General features: G+C 38.9%; 2 protein-coding genes across 10 annotated transcripts; one reads left to right on the top strand and one right to left on the bottom strand.

The window, feature by feature from the left end:
• The first annotated feature begins 589 nt into the window (after positions 1-589).
• On the top strand, positions 590-7,206 carry LOC143370007 (uncharacterized). The gene is made up of 5 exons (XM_076814621.1): positions 590-1,066; positions 3,746-4,076; positions 4,166-4,438; positions 4,515-4,697; positions 6,280-7,206. Exons 1-5 carry the CDS (start codon positions 605-607, stop codon positions 6,648-6,650), a joined length of 1,620 nt encoding a protein of 539 aa, XP_076670736.1. The 5' UTR covers positions 590-604; the 3' UTR covers positions 6,651-7,206.
• A 2,578-nt stretch (positions 7,207-9,784) lies between these two features.
• Positions 9,785-19,431, bottom strand: Sam-s (S-adenosylmethionine Synthetase). Of its 9 annotated transcripts, XM_076815889.1 has the most exons (11): positions 19,195-19,431; positions 17,644-17,874; positions 16,131-16,208; positions 15,788-15,910; positions 15,173-15,285; positions 14,354-14,485; positions 12,742-12,885; positions 12,329-12,547; positions 11,783-11,965; positions 11,558-11,691; positions 9,785-11,343 (listed from the first exon to the last, which is right to left on the bottom strand). In XM_076815889.1, exons 2-11 carry the CDS (start codon positions 17,756-17,758, stop codon positions 11,238-11,240), a joined length of 1,347 nt encoding a protein of 448 aa, XP_076672004.1. In that variant the 5' UTR covers positions 17,759-17,874; positions 19,195-19,431; the 3' UTR covers positions 9,785-11,237. The 9 variants fall into 9 exon arrangements, 8 of the variants coding, with proteins under 8 accessions (XP_076672004.1, XP_076671983.1, XP_076672177.1 ...); XM_076815868.1 differs by lacking the exon at positions 19,195-19,431 and having other exon boundaries at positions 17,644-18,232; XM_076816062.1 differs by lacking the exons at positions 14,354-14,485; positions 19,195-19,431 and having other exon boundaries at positions 17,644-18,222.
• Between the last annotated feature and the right edge of the window lie 3,188 nt (positions 19,432-22,619).

Genomic DNA, 22,619 nt, shown 5'->3' with positions numbered 1-22,619 from the left:
TAACTTCAGGAAGAAAGAAGAATACAAATGTATCTTAAGAACCACGGTACTCGAGTTCGCGTGGCATTGAGTTTCTTACCAATAGAGCCCGATAACCAACACGTTAATGTCATATTACTGGCATACACGCACACACACGCACACATACACACACAGCAAAAATAGTTGACGCGACGACTGCGACCCAACAAACGCAGTCGGTCAAAATCACTTTCTTCGTCAAAACGCTCAGTCACATTACTCGGTGGGGGCTCGATGAAAATGATATCGGACATACCTATCGTTACACAACGTCTCTTGGAACAGTCGATACTTGACGAAGATCGCGGTTCGAATAAAGCCCATGGCGGGAATGTGGATATTTCAGCTATTACTGCAGAACGACGTAATTTCTGCACTGTCCGCTGTCCTTGGCGTTGCGGGGAACTACCTGCGACAATTATTAACCAGAGAACCTAAGGCACGCAGCGCGGAACGCTGCTCGACGGAATATTGTGCAGAAGCGAATTCGAATACGCCGCAATGGTAGCGGTTAGGTGATCGTTTCCCGCCGTTGGGAAGAATGGAAGATCAATAATATGTTACCGGCCTTACCGACTTTGCAATGACGAAGACCCTAAGCGACTATCTTCCTTCCTTCGCGGTTAACGGTGCCTCTCCGTCCCACCCGCGGCCAGCTCACGACATTACGATCTCCATGTTGTTGCACAGCAGCGCCACTTGTACTGCACACGCCCGCCATTGGCCCAGAACCGCCGCCGCCGCCGCCATTATAGATTCCGTTGTGAGTGACCGAGTCCCGCTCTCCAGGGCTTTCCAGGGAAAACTCTGTTTCTCCACGACGCCAAAGGCGAAATACATATCCGTGGCCAGCTCAAAGGGACCGAGGGAGCCGTCAATAATGAAAACGTACAGTAGAAAAAAAGGCGATAGCCCGAGCAACGTAATCATTCATGTGAACGAGCTGTGCCGACTGTGCTTGGCAAAGGAGGAGGAGATGGTGCCGATTTACGACGACGAAACTATCCCCCTGTCTCTACGAATAATGGCCTGCGTCAATCTAGAGGTGAGTACCAACGTTCAGCCGTACTGATCCCGCGACGTAGTTGAGTTAGGGGAGCATCGGTCGCCCGTATTGCGTGCATATATTGAAAGCTTATCGAAAAATAGGAATCTAGTTTATCTCTTTGCGCGAGGCTCTCTCTCGCTCCCTCCTTCGATTCCCCTTCTCCCCCTTGCCGCCCCGATCCCGCGGTCCGCGCCTGTGAAGCGTCACTCACACACCCGACGCACGTACACGGGAAACGCTCGAGTGTGACCAGTCGTGTAACGAGGGACACACTGCACAAAGCAACTACCGGCTGTACCGAGTTATCGACTTTGTGCTCGCGATACGTCGACGCCACCTTCTTTCATTACAGGAATCTAGACGAGGCGTATCGTTATGTTACTGTCCGTTTACCCTACGAATTTATAGAAATCTGCAATATTAGATTATGGCCATCGCATTATAATATCGCTACCTTATGCCTGGCCAATGAACCCTCCACTTTTTCCTTCAGTTTATTCGCTCGCTGTAATCGTGTAAATACGCGATAGTACATGACTTTCGAACGGAAAGTAGCGAATGATACATATTGACTTTCCAAGTCTGATCCATCGCGATTGCAATAAAATGCTAGGATATTTTTATTATCGGGACAGGGAACAATTTTAGGAATTAAATTGTTTAGAATCAACACACCTTGTGACTGAATCCTATTTGGAGTATAAGTATTTGAAATACTGTCTTTAATAGTCAAGATTCTGAAGCATGTAGAATTTTAAATGTCAGATGAAACTTTCTAGCTAAACTAACCCCATTTACGAGCTGGAAATATTTGCTTAAAATTTGATTATTTTAGGACATTTGGCACTGATTATTGTTCGGGAAATAAATATAAATGAGTAAATATTTCAAGTATCTTGTGACTGTAAATAAGGCTACGATAGACTGTGAAGAGTCGAGCGAAACTTGAAATAAAAGTTCCTTTGCACAGATTCTGAACTACAGAGATTTGCCAGTAGCTACAGGAGTTTCTAGTATCTAACAAGAACTGATGCTTTCTGTACGCCATCATTGGTAAACTACTTTATAGATCTGCGACTTGAGACGTTTACCGTGGATTTCACTTTGGGTCGCTGTGGACCCCAGCTGTAGAAGTCCACATTTCTCAGGGAATTTAAATATCACTTCTTTATTAAATTTACAATAAGTATCATATATCCTTTCCTTCAGTTTGAAATTTCAAATATCTATAAGTTAGTTGTCGATAATTTTAAAAATACATTAACAAGCAATAATCTTTTATCACAGATGTGCCATCTAAATTATGTAGAAAAATTTATATACTTATGTTTCGCTTAAGGGGTGCCTAATAATTCATCACTTCTGGGATTTTTTTTCTCGAGAGTTGTGAAATAAATCGAAAATTTTATTATTGTATCTTGTTCTTGGGACCTTTATTCATATAAAAAAAATTATTAGGCACACTTTTGTCATATATTGCAGGTCGTTTTCTGCGGTTGCAGCAACCTCTGCACCAAGCAGGGGGCCTCCTTATCAGCATGATAACTTCGACAATTTACAACCTTTTTAAATGAACTTTGCATTTCATCTATGCAGAATGACATTCTCTAAGGACCGTCGGGTCATTTTATAAATTTTTAGCTTTTAATATTTTTTTTACAATTTAAAGATCGAAATTGTAGACGAAAAATCGACTGCTTTCTTCAAAATAGCATAATTTTCTTATTTTCTAAAAATTCAAAAATTTGGTCCGATGGTCCTTGGAGAATGCCATTCTGCATAGATTAACGCAAAGTTCATGAAAAAAGGTTATAAATTGGCGAAGTTATGTTGCTGATAAGGTGGCCCCCTGTTTGGTGCAGAGGTTGCTGCAACCGCAGAAAACGAACGGCAATGTATGACAAAAGTGTGTCAAATAATTCTTTTTACATGAATAAAGGTCCCAACAACAAGATACAATCCTAAAATTTTCGATTTATTTCACATCTCTCGAGAAAAAAAATCCCAAAAGTGATGAATTATTAGGCGCCGAGAGCGTACGTAACCCCTTAAGAAATATGAAATATCTTTGCCAGTAATTTTGCAAGAAACAGAAGTTACGTATGTTTTTTCATGAAATTTATTACATTCACACCAGTACGAATAAAAATCTTTGAATTAGATATCTCTTCCTGCACGGGCATTAGAGCGGAACGATACTATATATATAAGCGAAAATTTAAATTTGAATTTTCAGTTGGCCTGGGTGAGGGATATTTGTCTTTTGATTAACCAAACACAACTGTAAAAAAAATTTGGAAAAATATTCATGTCTGCAGCTTCCTTTTTCTCCTAAAAATGATTATATGATCAGAAAAAGGAATCTGCAGACATGAATATTTTCCAAAAATTTTTTACAGTTGTGTTTGGTTAATCAAAGGGGCCAACTGAAAATTCAAATTTAAATTTTCAAAATGTAAAAAATAAGATTCACATTGTGAATTTTTACAGTTTTAAGAGAAAAAGGAACCCGCAGACATGAATATTTTCCAAACTTTTTTACAGTTGTGTTTGGTTAATCAAAAGACAACTACCCCGCACCCAGACCAACTGAAAATTTAAATTTTCCGCACCACCCTAACGGGCTTATAAATAAACATTAAGTACAGTAAAATAGTAACGTTCTTCGTGTTACAGGTCTACGAAGAAGACGGCCTCCCAAACATGATTTGCCACCCATGCAAGTATCAGTTGGAGAAATCGTACCAATTTAAGAAGAAATGCGAAGCCGCCGATGCTAAGCTTCGAAAACATATGAAACTGATCCAGCAGTTGAGCGGCCAGGACGAAGAGGGAGAGAACCAAGACAGCAATAGAGACGAGTTAAAGGATGCTTCTAGCGCTGGAAAATCTAAACAGGTTAAGCAATTATTGGCTGACTTGGTGTCGACTAAAGGCGACAGTGGGCAGACAGATGGAGATCCGATTGAAGTTACAGAAGAAGAACTTGTCGGTGGTTATATTTTAGGTACATACGAAGCTTATTCCGCAAACATACAATCACATTTCCTCCGAATTCTTTAGTTTGCTCATCCTTTAATGCTCTACTAATCGTAGGAATGAACTCTGAGAATTTGGAAATGGAGGAAACTATGTCCGAAGATCCAGAAAACATCACATTAGTACCTGCCGAGGAACGTACCGCTAAGGCACGTTGCACGATACGCACAACACGCATCAAACAAGAACAAGAATCCGAGGATGAAGCGGAGGAAGTACAAAGAGCTATCGCAAACGCTGATCACAAAAACGTTTATATGATGGAGCTTACGAGTAATAGTTCCGGTCAAGGGGAATCGCTGAAATTACAACCAATTACCGACACCATAGGTGGGTAATGGATGAAACTTTAAATAGAGTAATATCGTAGTAAATAGATAATTCTAATGTATCGCTTCTCTTGCAGTCGAGGCGAACGAAGAATTGAAAGTATTTCAGTGCGATAAATGTCCGAAAGCCTTCACTCGAAGGATAATGTTGAAAAGTCATCAATCGGTTCACTCCACGCAAAGAGGTTTTACGTGTCAAGCTTGCGAAAAATGGTTCCCCACTAGATCTGCTTTGGTTAGACACGAGCGCACTCACACAGGTACGTAATGACACGCTTTGGTGTACTTTGGAGAAATAAGGTAACAGGGGTAATGCCACTCTGTAGGCTGGAAAGGCAGCCTGATTTTGAGAATTTTTTAAGCGAGTATAGTGAATGGAATTCAAAATTTGTCCGGAGGCCTTTATTGTACATACCTTGAAGTGTAATCACAATTTTTTTTAATACAGAATGCAGGGCTGCAGAGTCAAAACTCCCGACTCCGACCCCTGTATATATATACACACATGTACTGAGTATATTAACAATTTATTATAAATGCAGGAGTCGGGGTCGGAGGTAAAAAAAAAAGAGGAGTCGGGGTCGGAGTCGGGAGTTTTGACTGCCGACTCCGCAGCCCTGCATTCTGTATTAAAAAAATTATATATGTGTGTATATATATATAACTAAATTACTAATATTTAATATATAGTATATTTGTATATATTATATATCTACAGTATAAAAAGCTAAAGCTACGCTAACAGTAAAGACAAATAAAGGAAAGAACCAATAATGAAAACAATTTTTTAAATTTAAGTAATACATTCAATGGCCATTGAAGCACTTTTTATTTCAATAAAATACAGACTAAAGTAGAGCTCAACAGACTCGGATTTTTATAAAATTTACTAATATGGAGTCGGCATATATTTTTTCGACTCCGACTCCGGTATTCCTTCTGAACTCCGACTCCACAGCTCAACAAAAGAAGCTTCTTCGGAAAAACAGTGTTCCGCGGCCGGAAAGATTTCTCCTTCAATTCTTGACCTAGAACAAAAAACCAAAAATGTTTAAGTTCTATATAAGACTATCGCGGGAAGTACACGAGGAAACTTAAAATTACTGATTTTTGTAAAAATGGTGCGCGATTGAACAAAACATGGAACTGCCACGACCTCGAAATTGTTGAAACGTTTTGTTCAATCGCGCACCATTTTTACAAAAATCAGAATTTTTTCATTTCCTCGTGTACTTCCCCAGATAATCTTATATAGAACTCAACAATTTTCGGTTTTTTGTTCTAGGTAAAAAATTGAAAGAGAAATCTTTCCGGCAGCGGAACACTGTTTTTCAGAAGAAGCTTCTTTTGTTGAGCTGTGGCGCCGCCATTTGATATTAAAAAAATTAAAAAAAAAATTGTGATCATACTTCAAGGTATGTACAATAAAGGCCTTCGAACAAATTTTTTATTCCATTCACTATACACCAGCGGCCGTAGCCGTGATGGAAAACACCGGTTCTCGTTAGATCACCGAAGTTAAGCATCACGGGGCGGTGTACTGGGGAAAGATGGGAGACCATCTTTCTCCCAGTGCGCTGCTGTTCCTGGGACCCGAAGGAAAGAGGAGGGAACAAAAAATGTGACTATAGTTCGTTGGGCAATATAAGCAAAAATAAGCTTGAAACGCCATCCTGCTTAAAACACAGGGAAACAATAAAAACATACAAACATTCACTCACTATACTCGCATAAAAAGTTCTCAAAATCAGGCTGCCTTTCCCGAGCTCTACAGTGGCATTGCTCCTTAAATGAAAGCAAATAGAGCTCGTCCTTGATTTCATAAAATTGTGACTTTTATAGGTGAGAAACCATTCGGCTGCAATATATGCCATCGAGCCTTTGCGCAGAAGGAAATTCTACTTCGTCATCTGATGACTCATTCTGGACAAAAACCATTCCAGTGCCAACATTGTGATAAGAGCTTCACTCAACGCGAAGCGTTAAAGGTGCATATGCGAAGACACCAGAAGCTGGACCCGAATGATATCCAATTACATCATTGCCAGCTATGCCCTAAAGCTTTCTGCCATGCCTCCGGTCTCAGCAGACACTTGGTCACACATACGGGAAGAACGTACAAATGCGTGGAATGCGAGAAGTCCTTCACTGACAAGAGCTCGCTGCTAAGGCACAGTCGCATTCATGCTCCAAAAAAGATACTAACGAATTAAATTTACCCTGTAATTTCAGATCAGAATCACAATATCAGTCGACACTAAATAAAAGTTTACAAGATACATTTTTCAAGGAAAGTATTATTAAGCATGTATGATATCTTTCTTTTCTATTTTTTACTATAATTTATAGTAATACCGTATCTAATCATAATTATGTACTAACCGTTCGTTTAATAATTCCAAATATGTCCCTGTTAACGTTCGATTAATAGCACGATTCTATATTACACTTAAATACACAGTTAGCTGATGTTGCATACAATAATTTTGTAGCAGAATCCTTTTCGCGAAAGCGTGCAATAAGACTTAGTTATTTATGCATCGGATCTGATGTGTCGCGCACTGTAAAGTGGTCACAGTGGCGATTACATAATTTTACGTAACTCATTGAAATTATGAATCAGTGGCAGTATTCTTCTAGCCGAACATTTTTTATAAAATGAAATTATTTACTTAAATATGTATATATTTTCATGATGTTTGTATTGTGTACAACTCTATGTACGTCTGTGTATATAACATTAAATATAAGAATAAGAATTGATCATTTCTTCGCGTTGTACTGATTACTTCGAAACAAATGTCTAAGGTAAAACGAACACGTGTGCAGATATGCATTAGTAGCTATTTTACTCCGCGTATAATAATCGGAATATTCGTGTCCCTTTTAAATGCACGTGAAAAGCGATAGAACGTATTTTAATGAAAAAGATTTACCATTTTCTTTATTTTTCTTACATTTAAGAGTATCGTAACTATCTGAAATGTAGGTTTTCAAGGGTCATTCTGGTGATCACGCCGCAAAATTCAACAACATTCTTCGCCAATTCAACTTCTTTTTTTATTTATTAATCTACTTATAATGTATACGGAACAATTGTTTAAATACACTTTTAATTGTGTTTTTTTTCTCAATATTATCTGGAGTTCAAAATCGCGCCTTTGAAAAGACGGCGGGAGTGATTTCAGCTCATAGACTCATCCGAAACAAAAAAACCAAGCTGATTCTTAATCATTATGAGTACAGCTATCGCAGGTGCCAGAATTAGCCACGTAAGTCAAAATTTAACAAAATTACGCGCATTCAAACTTCAAGTAAGATTTGAAAATTTAAAAACACAATTAAAAGTGTATTTAAAAAATTGTTCCGTATACATTACACGTAGCTTAATAAATGAAAAAAAGTTTGTCATTGTTATTCATTGTATTCACTGAGAAAAAAAGCCTGAATGTTGCCAAATTTTGCGGCGTGATTACCAGAATGACCCCTTAAGGCCGCCGGGCATTTGGGGGAAGCGCGGCGATGCAAAGAGAAAAGTTTGTAAACAATTGATTCTTATGGAGCCGCGCGCACTAGACCAAAGCGCAGCGACAATTAATTAATTATTATTAATTTCTTTGATACGCTTCCCCAAAATGCGCGGTGGCCTTTAAGGTGTTCAGGAGAATAAAACAATTTGTTTGCTATGTACTATTGCTTTATGTATAGGTGTGTCTATTGAATATATATTTGTAACAGTAAAAGTGAATCAATCCTTTTAGCCTTTTACACAACACTACTTTGCTATAGAGCCTATTTATAATAGATTATCATACATAGTGATCTAAGTAGTTATCACTGCCTTGTGTTTTTCTTGTTCATAAATATAATAGCATAAATAAATAGAAAAGGAAAAAGCTTCATTCTAAATGTGATTTTAATCTGTTATTGTATAAATTCTAACTTTATGCGACCATCAATATTATTGATGTATAATATATTGTTGGACTAGTTTCGAGGCCAGATTTTATATAATATAATAAAAGAATGGTAACCTAGTTCCATTTAAAAAATTAAGACCCTTTCCATAGTTCGAAAGTTATTGAAAAATATATTTTAGATATAATTTTTTCATTTTTCCATTGTTATTCAGTTATAAGAAAAATATTAAATAATTGTCGGAATACAGTAACTTCCTACATAATATTTACTATAAAAAGAATTGAAGAAAAGTTGGAAATAAGTTGATCCTGTTAATGTGTCCGATGCTCAGAATATTTAGCTTGAAAACAATCTATCATTTTATCTTTCAAATTTATGTTACTTCATCAATATAATCTGTACCTCAAAATTTTAAGACAAACTGATATAATAAATCCTTTTACTATAAACGTATTCGAAAAGTTCCTTACCATTTTGGGCGAACTCCACTTACGCCCAAATCGCCTGCGCCCACAACCGTAGGAGTTTTCCGCTCTTGTATAAAAATGAATATCATAAATTATATGTTCCTGCTTTCGAGTCGTAATTTATACTTAAAAACCTGTATTTTCCGATAATGGCTCTTTCATACAGTTCTCTTCTATATTTCAAGAGATTTTCCTAAATTTTGGAATGTTAACCACGGGCGTTGCGGGCGAATTGGGCGTAAGTGGAATTCGCTCTGTGCAATCTCATGCTAAACCGAGTTTAGCTTTCACGCTTGACGCTCAAAGTCCCGTGGACCAATCACGTGACTGGTTTTGACCTTCAAAGATGGCTTTTAAGACGGCGCGGCGTAATTCAGTATATGAAAATATAATGGTTGTACTTATATTAGAAGCGAATCTTTAGATTGCAAGATTTTGATGTCTGTGCGCGAGGATTTACGTATCTATAGTTTGCCTTATGATTTTAGACGATCCTATACATAAATTAATCAAAATTTGTCTAGACATTATTTTTATAAAATCTTTCAAGTGCCGTGTAATGGGATCGTCGAAAGTAGATAGCATATATAATTTCGTTAAAATTATTATGCCAGCAGGAAATTTTGCTATGTTTACATACCACGCTTCGCATTAATTTAATACGTAACAATGTGCAAGCTACGCGTATAAGAAGAAAAATTCTGTCTGTGTAGGATTTCGCATTTCTACCTAGAAAAAGCTTAAATTGTTATTAAAATTTATTAAAAATCATTTATTAACTTTTCATTATACCTAGTTACAGTTTATTGGTCAACGGAGCTCTCTTATTTTCAAACTTTCAGTTAAACATGAATATTACGTGTATTTGTCGAAAGATTCTGAATCGCTATTATGAGGAACAAGGATTCGTTTCAGTCAATTACTAAATAACAGAACAAGACGAGTAAAGTGACTAACAGTTTGGTATTTTATTAAAAAATCCTTTTTATTATGACTTGCATATGATGATCTTGTGCATCTTTACATTGCCAATACCATTACACGATAGATCGTTACATTAATCTAGAAATTACTAAATTCCATTTACATTTTTTTTTTGTATTGATGTTTAAAACATGATAGTGTCACAGATTTTCACACTACAAATTGGAAAAGTCGTATAATTTCGCGAGCTCCGCCACACGATCTTCACTAGACCTCTATAAAATAAGGTCCTTACAGTTTCGATTTTGTATTATTCACTATACATTGTAAGATTGACAATGTCTATTATAATTATCTATTATTAAAACGGAGCAAAGAGGGAAATGTTTTCGTGTGTACGTACGTATGCATTTGTGTGTGTATATATATTATATATATACGAGGATTAGTAGTTCGCAGTTACTTAAATTCGAACAGAATTAAGAAATTCGATGGTAAATTTTAACTAACAAGCAAATTTAAATAAATGCGATATTATTAACCCCTGGGTAAAATAGTGCATTGCATCCTGTTATAGAGGTTCCAAAGAATATGAAAAAGTATGTCCCGTTCGTAATTGGTCATTTTAATAAATTCGCTTTCCCACTTTGCTAAGATTAATGTACATAGTTATTACCAGTTTAAGTTTGCACTCGAACGATCAATAATTCTACTGATAAAACGTGCATGGAAGTTCGATTATTATCGATTGAATTGCCGGGAAAGGTAAACGTAACGCGGGCTATTAAAATGTTACATATGTGTATTTACTTGGAAAGCAAATGGCTCGGGTTGGTCGAACTTCCATGCACGTTCGTAAAGTACTAATACCGCTAAAAATCTGAGAGAACATTTTCATCTCAAAATTTTGGTTAGAGGCACGGCTTGATGTTACCAATTTCCATTTCTTTTTTATACATTCTTCAAATGCTGAACTCTATTTTTCGTCCTATTATTGTTCTTTTATTACATTTACTTCCAACGCACCACTGATAAAGCCGTAGCAATGAGTTCCGCCCACTGATAGGTACAGTACCCTCGCGTGATTATTACGAATGCACGAGCAGGCAACAGACTCGCAACAGTCTCGGAACAGGCTCGGTTCACCCTTCCCTTCGTCGATTCTCCCATTATACCTAATGATTGATAGACTTCGATTCATTTCTCACAGTGTAAAGGAAACATGACTGCCCTCGCCTGCATGCTGGATCAACGAAATTTGTACTATACCACATAATACCAAGTACCTCATAGTGTGGAAAAAAAACTAGTATGTCATTCTTCCTGCTAGTACTAAGTTGGCAAAAGGAATTGGTGGACTTGGCGAATGTAGCGCGGAGGTCGGAAAATCTCGGAAAACATTTGCGAGATATACACGATTAGTGAGAGCATGTTGATAAGACGCCCCAAAGGAAGGAGCGTCAAACAGATTTAAAATCTACGCTCTCATCAATCGAGAATTAGAGTTTTTGGCTGCTCCCAAGTGAATCCCTCTCGGCCAAAGTGTCCGTACGTACTGGTTTGTTGATAAATAGGATTGCGGAGATTCAACTCTCTGGAAAACGTACATGTCGCTATTGTTAAACACACGATATAAATCACATTGTCGAATAACCGGACGTTCTTACATTAAGATTATTCTCAGAGAATTCTTTTCACATCATGGCACTCAAGAGTAGCAAATACTACGTAACATCATTGAATAATCTTGCATTAATTGTCGAAGTTCCCGCGATACGCGAAATTCAACATAAACGCGCTATACTTACTTAACGATTTTTCCAGGCCGTAAATCGAAGTTCTTATTCACTATATCTAAAAGTTCGTGTTGAGATAACTTAGATGTACCGTAGTCGAAAACTGTGATTGAAAGAGGCTCTGCTACACCAATGGCATACGAAACCTGAAAGTTTTCATGAAATATTTCTCGTTACACAATTCATTTTAATATATATTCTCTTATTAATAGTTGTGGCAATATCGATGATATGTACCTGCACAAGACAACGTCTGCAGAGGCCAGCTTTTACCAAAGACTTAGCAACCCATCTCGCTGCGTAAGCAGCAGATCTATCGACTTTTGTAAAGTCTTTGCCAGAAAATGCACCACCGCCATGAGCCCCCCAACCACCGTAAGTGTCCACTATTATTTTACGACCAGTCAGACCAGCATCGCTCTGTAAGTAGAAGTAGACGTGGCACTGCATATCGCGTACATAGAATGTTATTTAACCCTTAACTGGTATACTGTTTTTGGCAAACGCGACTGGTATACTGGGGTCGTGGCAGACCCCAAATAAAAAAGGACACAGAAATTTGTAAAGTCGACACTAGAGCAACCACTATGAATATTTTCATCTTAGGTAATGTATAAAATAATAGAAGCGTAGAAAGTTAAACTATTATTATAAAATTAATTAGAAATTCAGTTTACCAACTTAGACAACCGAAAATTGTACATCGAACTTTGGGTGCTTGGGGTCTCGAGCGACCCCAGGATACCAGTTAAGGGTTAAACGCGGAATGAAGAATTTCATTACCTGTGGCCCACCGATAATAAACAATCCGCACGGATTAACGTGGAAAATTGTTCTATCATCTAGGTACCTCGCTGGAATTACTTCTTTGATGACCTTCTCCATAATTGCTTTACGTAATTCCTCTAAGCCAATCTTTTCACTGTGTTGCAACGATACCACCACTGTGTGAACTCGCATGGGTATGCAGGCACCATGATCCATAACGTACTCACAGGTAACCTGTTTTACAAATTTTAATTCTATAAAATCATCGTAAATAGCACCGCAACGTAACCGATGGATGCGGCATAATATTCTCAGTAAAGTCGTTCACATCATGGCATTCAAGAGTAGCAAATACTATGTGACATCATTGAATTCTCATAATAGAAGTGGTATTATTAAACGCGAGATATCAGAAAGGAGTAACAAACCTGTGTTTTGGAATCTGGTCTCGCCCACCACAGTTCACCGCTTCGCCTTAATTCTGCTATCTTCTGGTTTAATTTATGCGCCAGCACAACAGTCAGCGGCATGCACTCGTCCGTTTCATCTGTCGCGTATCCGAACATCAGGCCCTGATGGAAGAATTTCAGTTATTCCAGCTAAAATTTACGAGATATAAACTTGAAGCGGGAGGCAGATTTTTATATCAATGTCTTTAATTAATTTGCGATAGTATATAGGTATGTTTGTAATATAGGAGACTAAAGCATTAATACGGAACTTGAAACAGTACGTGTACACAGCTACAGATGCAGCTTGGAAAAAAGTGTTAAGACATTCTTTAAAGATATAGTGACTAATCGTGACTCGTAATATACTATGAGTGTGTTCTTTATAGTGTGCAAGAAAGGTACCACACAGAGCAGAATTATTTACAATTATTTACTGGGGTAATTGCATTTAATACCTTCGGAATGAATTTTCAACACACGCTCCGATGATGGTGTGAATTAAAAATGAGAAATCAGTTGATTAGATACACAGAGTGCTGATATATATGTATCAGCTATCTGGAAACTGTTAAGTTATTGAAATGTAGTGAATTTCATGATATTTACAGTATTTATTCGCTAATAGCTCGCGGCTCGTTTCTCGCTTCTGTGAGAACAGAATTACGTATTTGTAAAGCGCGCCAAGCGACAAGGCGTTCGCCGTGGAGCCGTCCACAGCCGGCTCGTCGAATAAAGTAGTTGTTGCTAACTAGCCGAACGAACGACACGTCTGCGTTTTATTAACCTTCCCCGGTTCCCTTACACTTCTTTCTTACCAAAGGCGAGAGCGAGTCTGAAGTTCTCTCCTCGTTCGTTTACAGTCCCTCTGACTCGCTCTCGCCTTCGCAGGACAGGACTGAGCCAGAAGTGGTGGAAATAGCGTCGAGCTCTTAACGTGTAGGTCAACCAACCGAGCTCTCAGCGAATAAATACTGTATGTTTTAATATTTTAGTATGGCAAATATACATATGGAAATGTTATATTACGGAGAGGAAATGAATACGAATGAATATTAGTAACTCTTACATTTAATGATAATTTTGCCACACAATTTATAAAAAATCTGTGAAACCAATCACCTTTCATAAATAACGAAACGAACACAAAATTTTGAGATTTTGAAAAAACAATTTGTTTTAAACACAATCGATAAGTGCGGGAATTATAGTAAGCCAGTAGAGGAGCTAAAAATTAAAGAAACAGGGAAATTAAATCTAAATGTGCAATACAGAAGTTCTAATAAAGTAGTCATGCCTTCGCTTCAACCGTACTAAGGCAATAATGAGAAACTAACATTACGTAAAGTATAGCCTACGCACAGTGCAGGAGGATGCAGTGGAAAACACTAAACTACGGGATAACATAGCCACCGCTAATAAATATTTACAATAATAGGAATGCGAAAGCATTATACTGATAGAGTGGAAGACTGCTTGAAAATGGAAGTAGTATAATTAGAGGCATTACGTGTTACTTAAAAAGCTGAGAAAGGACAACTGATAGTAGCATTAAATACAACAGAGAGAAGAACAGAAAGATCAAACGAACGATCAGAATGCTAATTGACCTGGTCTCCTGCGCCCACTTCCTCGTCACTACGGTTTTCATGAACTCCCGCCGCGATATTTGGAGACTGGGCATCAAGCGCCAACAGAACACTGCAGAGTTTGTAGTCAAAACCTGTAGAAATTATACGAATCAGATAAAAATATTCACTATCATGAATATCGGCGCTGCCCCATCGAATCGGCACTTCGAACAGTACGTGTCCCAGCTTATTGTGCTTTCTCGAGTAACATTGATCCTAAGTATTTATCTCTTTATACAACAATGATACGCTGCTTTAAAAAAAAGTTGAAAAGAAAAATACACCTGCCTAACCATTGCGTAGCTATATAACAGTACCATTGAAAATACTTTTTCTCGTTTTGTATAAGTCTTACGAAACATCAAGAACCCATGGTTAAGAGATATATTCGAACGAAGTAACTCGTGTTGTTAAGCATGTTGGTATGGACCACGGTGACAAACAATTATGATTACAATGCTTGTTTAATGATGAACTTTCTGGAAGATTGTAAATCTGAGGGAATCCCGCAGTGTTGCCGATGTTGTCTACGTATCAAACTCCCTGATAAACCAAACTGCCTTACATCGTAGACTACACAGTAAGTATCGGTACAACTATGCGCAGCATCCATTCGCATACAAGTTCACGCATTCACACTTAATATAAAGGGAAGTGTATGTTATAAAAACATTATAAAATATATTGTAAGACGAAAGGGAGAAGATAAAGCAAGAAAGAAAGAATGTTATTGAATTATATGGCTGCTCTGCGGCACGGGCTGAGAATGGGTTATGTACCTGATCACCTGCACCCACGTCCTTCTCTTCCCTGTCCACATGAACACCATCGGCGATATTTGGAGATTGTTGTTCGATCGCCACCAAAAGGTTCAACGTATGCCAATCGAATCCTGCCACGATCATGATATGCTTACGTTACATATTCATATGTGTTCGTTCGCTTATTCTTTCCGAAAGATAATGAGCAGGATATTGGTTATTCGATCGATCGAGTCATGGAATTCTCTCAAGTCCAACTACTAGCGCGTATGTAGCGTAAAGCATATATCTTAGCGATTTAATAGATAAGTACGGTAAGCAGCTCGAAAGATCATATTTAGCGCTGGAAGCTTTCGTGCCATGATTCGACCGTGTGTTTGCAAAATCTGGAGAACCAAATGAGGCGAATTTTATGAGGAATAGAAATAATAAACTTTTCATCCGGCCACAGGGCATGCGTATAACGTTCAGAAGAGGGAAACCTCTAATGTTAGCAGGGAGAAGTCTCAAACTTTTCGGGTGAACAAGGTAAACTAAATTCAACAAAATATCAAGGGGGTGAGACAAAGGGGTTTAACAAACATACATCACTGAAAAAGAAGAGATACCAGGTGCGAGCGAAAGTGTTTTTACCTTTCGAGGAATCGTCGTATCCAATGTGCTGAACCGTGTCCCGAACAATTTTTTGATAGTCTACCACAGCCTTCGACGTGATTTCGCCGCACAATAATACCATTCCGGTTTTTGTCACAGTCTCTGAATAATTGAAAAGCGCACCATGTAGAAATTAGCGCTAAAAATCAGCGCGAACCTTTTGCATTAAATAATGATTCAACTGTGCAGGTATCGCGTCGATCTCTTTAGAGTCGCGAGCTTCGAAATTAAGTCAAGGTTGAACCGACTAGCTTATAAATAGAGGTTATAACCAGAACGCATTGAAATCATTGAAAAATCAAAATTGCTGTAAGCCACTCACCGCAAGCCACTTTTGCATCAGGATCCTGTTGCAAGTGTGCATCTAAAATAGCATCGCTTATTTGATCGCACATTTTGTCTAAAAAAAAAAGAAAGAAGTTCAAATACATTATTATAATTGTAAATAGATCGAGTAGAAATTTCAAAATTTTAAACAATCAACTAAATACATTCCCCAACCACGCACATATACATCCACGTAGTAAACATTCGTATATTCGAGAACGTGTATATACATTTCGAAAAAATTAATTGCGTAACGACGAAATGAAATATCCGTTACGTTATTACTTAAAGTTAAATAGGTACTTCGTGCAGGCTAAGATTTCCCTTTAACTTAAAAACAATCAAACGAAAGTAACGCAGGAAAGGCAGTGGCGGATTTAACAGGGCGGCTGATGAGCAGTTGCCGCGTGGGCCCCGTGCCCGGAAGGCCCCCGGGGCCCCATCTCCAAAAAAATTATGTTTAGGAATATATAGGTATCCAAACACTGCATTTTTGTTGTTGTTCGTACTACCACACTTGGTCCGTTTTTATAACGAATTCGGTATCTCGCACTGACTCTGTGCGGTTGCCAGAGAATGCGTTGGATTGGTTGTTTCTGATAGAGACGAAGATAACTCTATAAGAATCAACCAATTCAAGTAATTTTCTGGCACCAGCTCAGAGTCAGTGCGACCGAATTCGCTATTAGTAAACTACCTCGTCATTTTCCCGAAAAAATGGGCCCCCCGAACGTTTGCCACCTGGGCCTTTTTTCTTAAATCCGCCACTGCAGAGGGGGACACGTACGGAATCTACGATTTACAATAAAAGCTGTACTTCTCGCTTTAGGTTAGATTCACGAACAGCCATGTTAATAAAGAAGAGAGCGAATGCGAGAGATTCATTGAAAGAAGTCACAAACAGGGGAAAAGACCGACTGCAATTCAGCCTCGACCAGCACCGCGCGAATTGCTCGTTAAGCGATGGGAAACGAAGGACGGATGGGATCAGCTGTAGCGAGGGCAGGGAATTCTGAAAAATTGCTCAACGATCGCCTAAGAGGATCGCGAGGGAAATAAGAGGAATGACATCAGACGCTGGCACGAAGTTGGCGAAAATTCGTGCGCGATAAGGAGGAGCACATGGCGACGCCGGAGGTGTTCGGTTTCTGCTTCGATATCAACTCGAGAGGGAACGTGCTCGCGTAACCGTGGGTCCATCGTGCTCGGGCATAATCGATGCCCGTTGTCCCTTTTCGAGCGGTTGGGAAACCGATCGGGTTGAACGGCGAACGGGAACGTAACACCATGTCCCCCGGATTTCGGAGCTTTTAAGGAAATTAAGGAAAACGAGAAGGGTAGAACCGCGGCGTGCGCACGCGGTATATGTGTGTGGTCCGTTGATCGAGTTTCATGGCGGCACACGCGACTCACCGCGGGCGACATGGAGCCTTGGGAGCGAGTGGCCACGGGATCGGCCGAAATACGAGCCAGTGATGAGGCGGACGTATGGTTTTTAACATGCCTACCTGGATGTCCTTCGCCGACGGACTCCGACGTGAAGAGAAAACTGGTGTCCTGCTGCAGCTCGGGCGGCGTGTGCCCGTTCGCGTATCCATTCATGTGATGAGCGGTCTCCGGCATTTTCCTTCCTTTCGTGGTGGTGTCGTGAACGGCTCTCCTCACTTCTGTTCGCGCTCGACTGCCTCTGGCCACGTGCCGCGGACTTCGCTGACAGACTCGGCTCGCCGGACACGCCGCTAACGGGCAATGAAAGACACGGATGATAAAAAGCCCCGCGGTTACGGTTCTCTACAGCCTAGCTTTGGCTCCGCGCGAGCGAACCCTAACACACCAGCACAGCGCAGAACGTAATAGCTGGAGGAGCGCAGAGCGAATGCACTACCGGGCACAGTGCGGAAAGTAAAAGAGACTCCCCGCTGCCTGGCGGCCGCTATTTATAACCTCGGTGCCTTCGTCGGCCCGTTCGGCTGATCTCGTGTCACGTGACCCTCGGTCGCCCGGGATATGACGATCGGCGCGGAATTCGATTGGGATTCTCCCGTGCCCGACTTGTTTTCCTCTTTCGCGCTACAATGCCCCGTCCACGTGCTCGGCGCACCTGCGTGATATTTCGCCTTTCGCACAGCCACGGGCGCTTTTTAAACCATTTCATTCAGCTTCGATCCTCCGTTTAATAATTCGACCTCTGCGCTGCACATGGTGCCTCACGATTTTTTATTTAAAGTGATATTTTTTTTTTCTGCGGCACAGTAGGTACTTTCAAAAATCACCTGCGAGAAGATTCTCGTTTTTTATGGCATATAAAGAAGTGTTGCTTTCGTCCGCTTGGTAATTCGCTGTTTCCTCGTTTTCTTTCTTTCCTTCTCTTTCTCTTTCTCGGCCCTTTTGCCTGTTTTTACGTATTTTTATACTTAATTTTTTTTTATTCGTTAGTGCGTTTTCTATCCTTAGTTTTAGTTTTTTGCTTATGTGTTAGTTTTAAGTTTACAGTTTAAGTATTTAGTTTTAGTCTATATGTAATCCTTTTCTTTTATGCTCCTCTTTTGTAAACTAAAGGGCGTGATGCCCGCGAATCATAATAATAATAATATTAACACCGTCAAAATTGAAGTACAAGAAAAGACTTATCTTTTAGTTTTTAGTGCATTTCAACATCGTTTTTAATACATTTTTAATAAAATCGTTTAACATAAAATTTTCTTTGTGTATTTTTTATTTATGGCCGTTCTTGGGGAATCAGATTACTGGAAATATTGACCAAGTACTATTTTCAAAAGTCGAATCCACGGGGAATTGTTCGCTTCGCGAAATTAATATTTAAAATTCTTAGTAGACACTCAAAATACTTTCCTCGCTGCGACAGTCTGTTCTATGCAATTTTTGAAGGGAAAACAGGTAGGTTCGCTTAAAAATCGTCTAATTCCAATGATAGATTATAAGTTCTACTGTAGATTGAATAAAACGGGAGCAGGATAACGCAACATCCAAGAATTTTCTAATACGCGGCATCCTCGTCGATAACACCGCCACAGTAATCCGTAATGTCCCATACGAACCTTTATCCTAGCCGGATTAAGAGTAATATAGCCGAAGTCTCTGAGATTCGACGAACAGTTCACCAAGATGTCGCCGGTACAGTGTCCGCTCGGACGGATTGTGTACTTCCCAAGTGTAACAGACGATAGTTACGCGTATCGAACTTTGAGCCCAGCTCAGATTGTCTTCTGCTATTATCAAGCTGTTATAAACACGGTTTACGCGCGTCTCCCACGAAGGAACAGAATTTACACTGCGCAGATGTTGCGTATCAGTCAGAGTTTTATATGTCGCGTGGAATCCCCCTCCACAGTTGGTGAACCCATCGAGTGGGGTTGTTGCGAGTACGTAGTGGTTGTGACAATGCATATCGCGGAATTTGCGGCATACGCGTACACTGCCGGCCAAAACTGCGAGACCACCCCTTAGTAAAAGCGTGGAGGAATAATTTTTTCCTCACAAGGGAAGATCCCGAACCAGAAAATTCAAAAAATTCTGAAACTTTGTGAATAAGTAGGGGATTTTCTACTGATTATAACCCAATTTTTGTTTGCTGCCCAAATTCACTCGAAGGGGGTGAAATTAACCATTAAAAATTCGGCTATTTTCCGATTTCGTCTTGTAACTCGCAAACTGTAAGAGATAGAAAAAAAGTTTCAAGACAAAAATTACTTCTTTTAATTAGATCTAGCATTTGGAGAATAAATTATTTTATAGTTCCCGAGTTGTAACACAAAATCGGAAAATAACCGGATTTTCGGGGGTCAATTACACCCCCTTAGAGTGGATTTGGGCAGCAAACAAAAATTGCGTTATAATCGGGAGGAAATTCCCTACATATTCACAAAGTTTCAGAATTTTTTGAATTTCCCCGCTGTTTCTTTTAACCTAACAAGGGAAGATCGCGAACCCGAAAATTCAAAAAATTCTGAAACTTTGTGAATAAGTAGGGGATTTCCTCCTGATTACAACGCAATTTTTCTTTGCTGCCCAAATTCACTCGAAGGGGGTGAAATTAACCCTGAAAAATTCGGTTACTTTCCAATTTTTTGTTATAACTCGTGAACTGTAAAATATTTTTTTTTACTAAATACTAGATCTAATTAAAAGAAGTAATTTTTGTCTTGAAACTTTTTTTTTATCTCTTACAGTTCCCGAGTTATAACACAAAATCGGAAAATAACCGGATTTTCGGGGGTCAATTACACCCCCTTAGAGTGAATTTGGGCTGCAAAAAAAAATTGCGTTATAATCGGGAGGAAATTCTCTACACATTCACAAAGTTTTAGAATTTTTTGAATTTGCCCCGCTGTTTCTTTTAACCTAACAAGGGAAGATCGCGAACCAGAAAATTAAAAAAATTCTGAAACTTTGTGAATAAGTAGGGGATTTCCTCCTGATTACAGAGCAATTTTTGTTTGCTGCCCAAATTCACTCGAAGGGGGTGAAATTAACCCCTCGAAAATTCGGCTACTTTCCGATTTTTTGTTATAACTCGTGAACCGTAAAATATTTTTTTACTAAATGCTAGATCTAATTAAAAGAAGTAATTTTTGTCTTGAAACTTTTTATCTATCTCTTACATTTCGCGAGTTATAACACAAAATCGGAAAATAACCGGATTTTCGGGGGTCAATTACACCCCCTTAGAGTGAATTTGGGCTGCAAACAAAAATTGCGCTATAATCGGGAGGAAATTCCCTACACATTCACAAAGTTTCAGAATTTTTTGAATTTCCGAGTTCGGGATGTTCCCTTGTCAGTAGTTTATTACACAAGTAACCACCGCCACCGCGGATGTAGGGCGCGACTATATAAATTGTTATAGGATTAGTCCACACTAGCCAGCAGCGTAAAAAGTAATAAAAAAACCGGGTGGTTTTGTATTTTTACGTAAGATAAAGTATTGGGACCGGAATTTTTTCTACGAAAATTTCGACGGTGCATATTTGAACGAGGAGCGGCAGCAGCCCTCGCGAGGTGCTAGCGGAGAAAAGAAATTTGTGTGTGAATGAGAAACGGCTGATCTTGTATCTTCGCGGACTTTTCCTGGCAAGCTCGTTTCGACAACAAAACGGCATTGCGAGATAAATGCCAATGCATTTAATGTGCTCCATTGTGTACATTCTTCTCTTCTTTTTCGTATTATCCCGGCTATTTTCGAAGCTGAATCTTGTAACAGATAACTGAACGACAACTCTTTTCGTTGTGAATAAGCAGGGTTTTCTTCACTTTGCAAAAATTCAACAATTGTGCTGCGTTTAGGGGTAGTAGTAGAGGAAGTGCAGTATATTTGAAATATCAGTTTGTTTAAGGTGCCTTTCCACTGTGACGCCCTCATAAAGTACCGCTGCCTGGAACTTTTTTTGTCTCAAAAAGAATATGTTTACTAGATTGAAGTTTTTCCAGTTTATTAATACGTGGTGTGAGAATACAAAATTATTTTTTTTTCATATTTTTTGAATGCTTGATTGCGCCGAAATAAGTGGGTGTAGTATGCGCTGTAAAATAAAAGACGCCTCGACTGCGTGATCGATTTTGGAGAAACCCTGTGTGTGAAACAATAAAAACAAATACATTTCTAATCCGTACGAATGTCGCTATGGCAGGGACTAAAATTAATTAGATTGATGAAAAATTAACAAAATGGCGGACGTCCAAATTTGACTTATCGAAATTAGCTAAATTTTTTCATCATTCTGCGACGTAAAAGATGCGAAAAAACAACGAAAATGTGTGATTCTAGTTCGGACCATGGCGACAGTCATGCTGATTACAAATCTCCCTGATACCACCGCCCCAGATACATGGTTCCTCCAAAATCGACCACGCAGTCGAAGCGTCTTTTTTTCACAGCGCATATTACGCCCCCTTATTTTGGGCCATGCAAGTATTGAAAAAAAAGGAAAAAAATTGTTGTATTCCCAAAGCACATATTAATAAATAAAAGAAACTTCAATTTAGTAAACACTTTCTTTTCGTGATAAAAAAATTCTAAACAGCGGTACTTTATCAGGGCGTCTCAGTGGAAAGACACCTTAAGGGGACTAGGCAGTTGAAAAATCGATTTTTTTATTGCATTTTCCGAAAGTACTATCTTTTCTCAATAAAATGCCACTTGGTTTATAGTAAAATTCGCGAAATTGTAGATTTGACAGCTAAAAACGTCAAGCGGCAACCTATAGCACCACCTTAAGGGGACTAGGCAGTCAGATCGCTCGAAAATCAAGTATTTTTTGCGAATTAATTACAACGAAATGAAAACAAATTGTGAATAGTACTGTTGGGTAATATTTGTTAATACTATAAACAGCAAAAAAATAATTATTTTAATAATATATATATATATATTATTATATTATTCAAATAAACTCCTATTTTGACAAAAAAAATAAAATGGCTCTTCTCCCCGGCGAAAAATCACATTTCTTTAAAATTTGCCGTT

The sequence above is a fragment of the Andrena cerasifolii genome, chromosome 1 (genome assembly GCF_050908995.1).
Source record: "Andrena cerasifolii isolate SP2316 chromosome 1, iyAndCera1_principal, whole genome shotgun sequence".
In the NCBI taxonomy this organism is placed as follows: Eukaryota; Metazoa; Arthropoda; class Insecta; order Hymenoptera; family Andrenidae; genus Andrena; species Andrena cerasifolii.
This window is presented reverse-complemented; position numbering and strand designations above follow the sequence as displayed.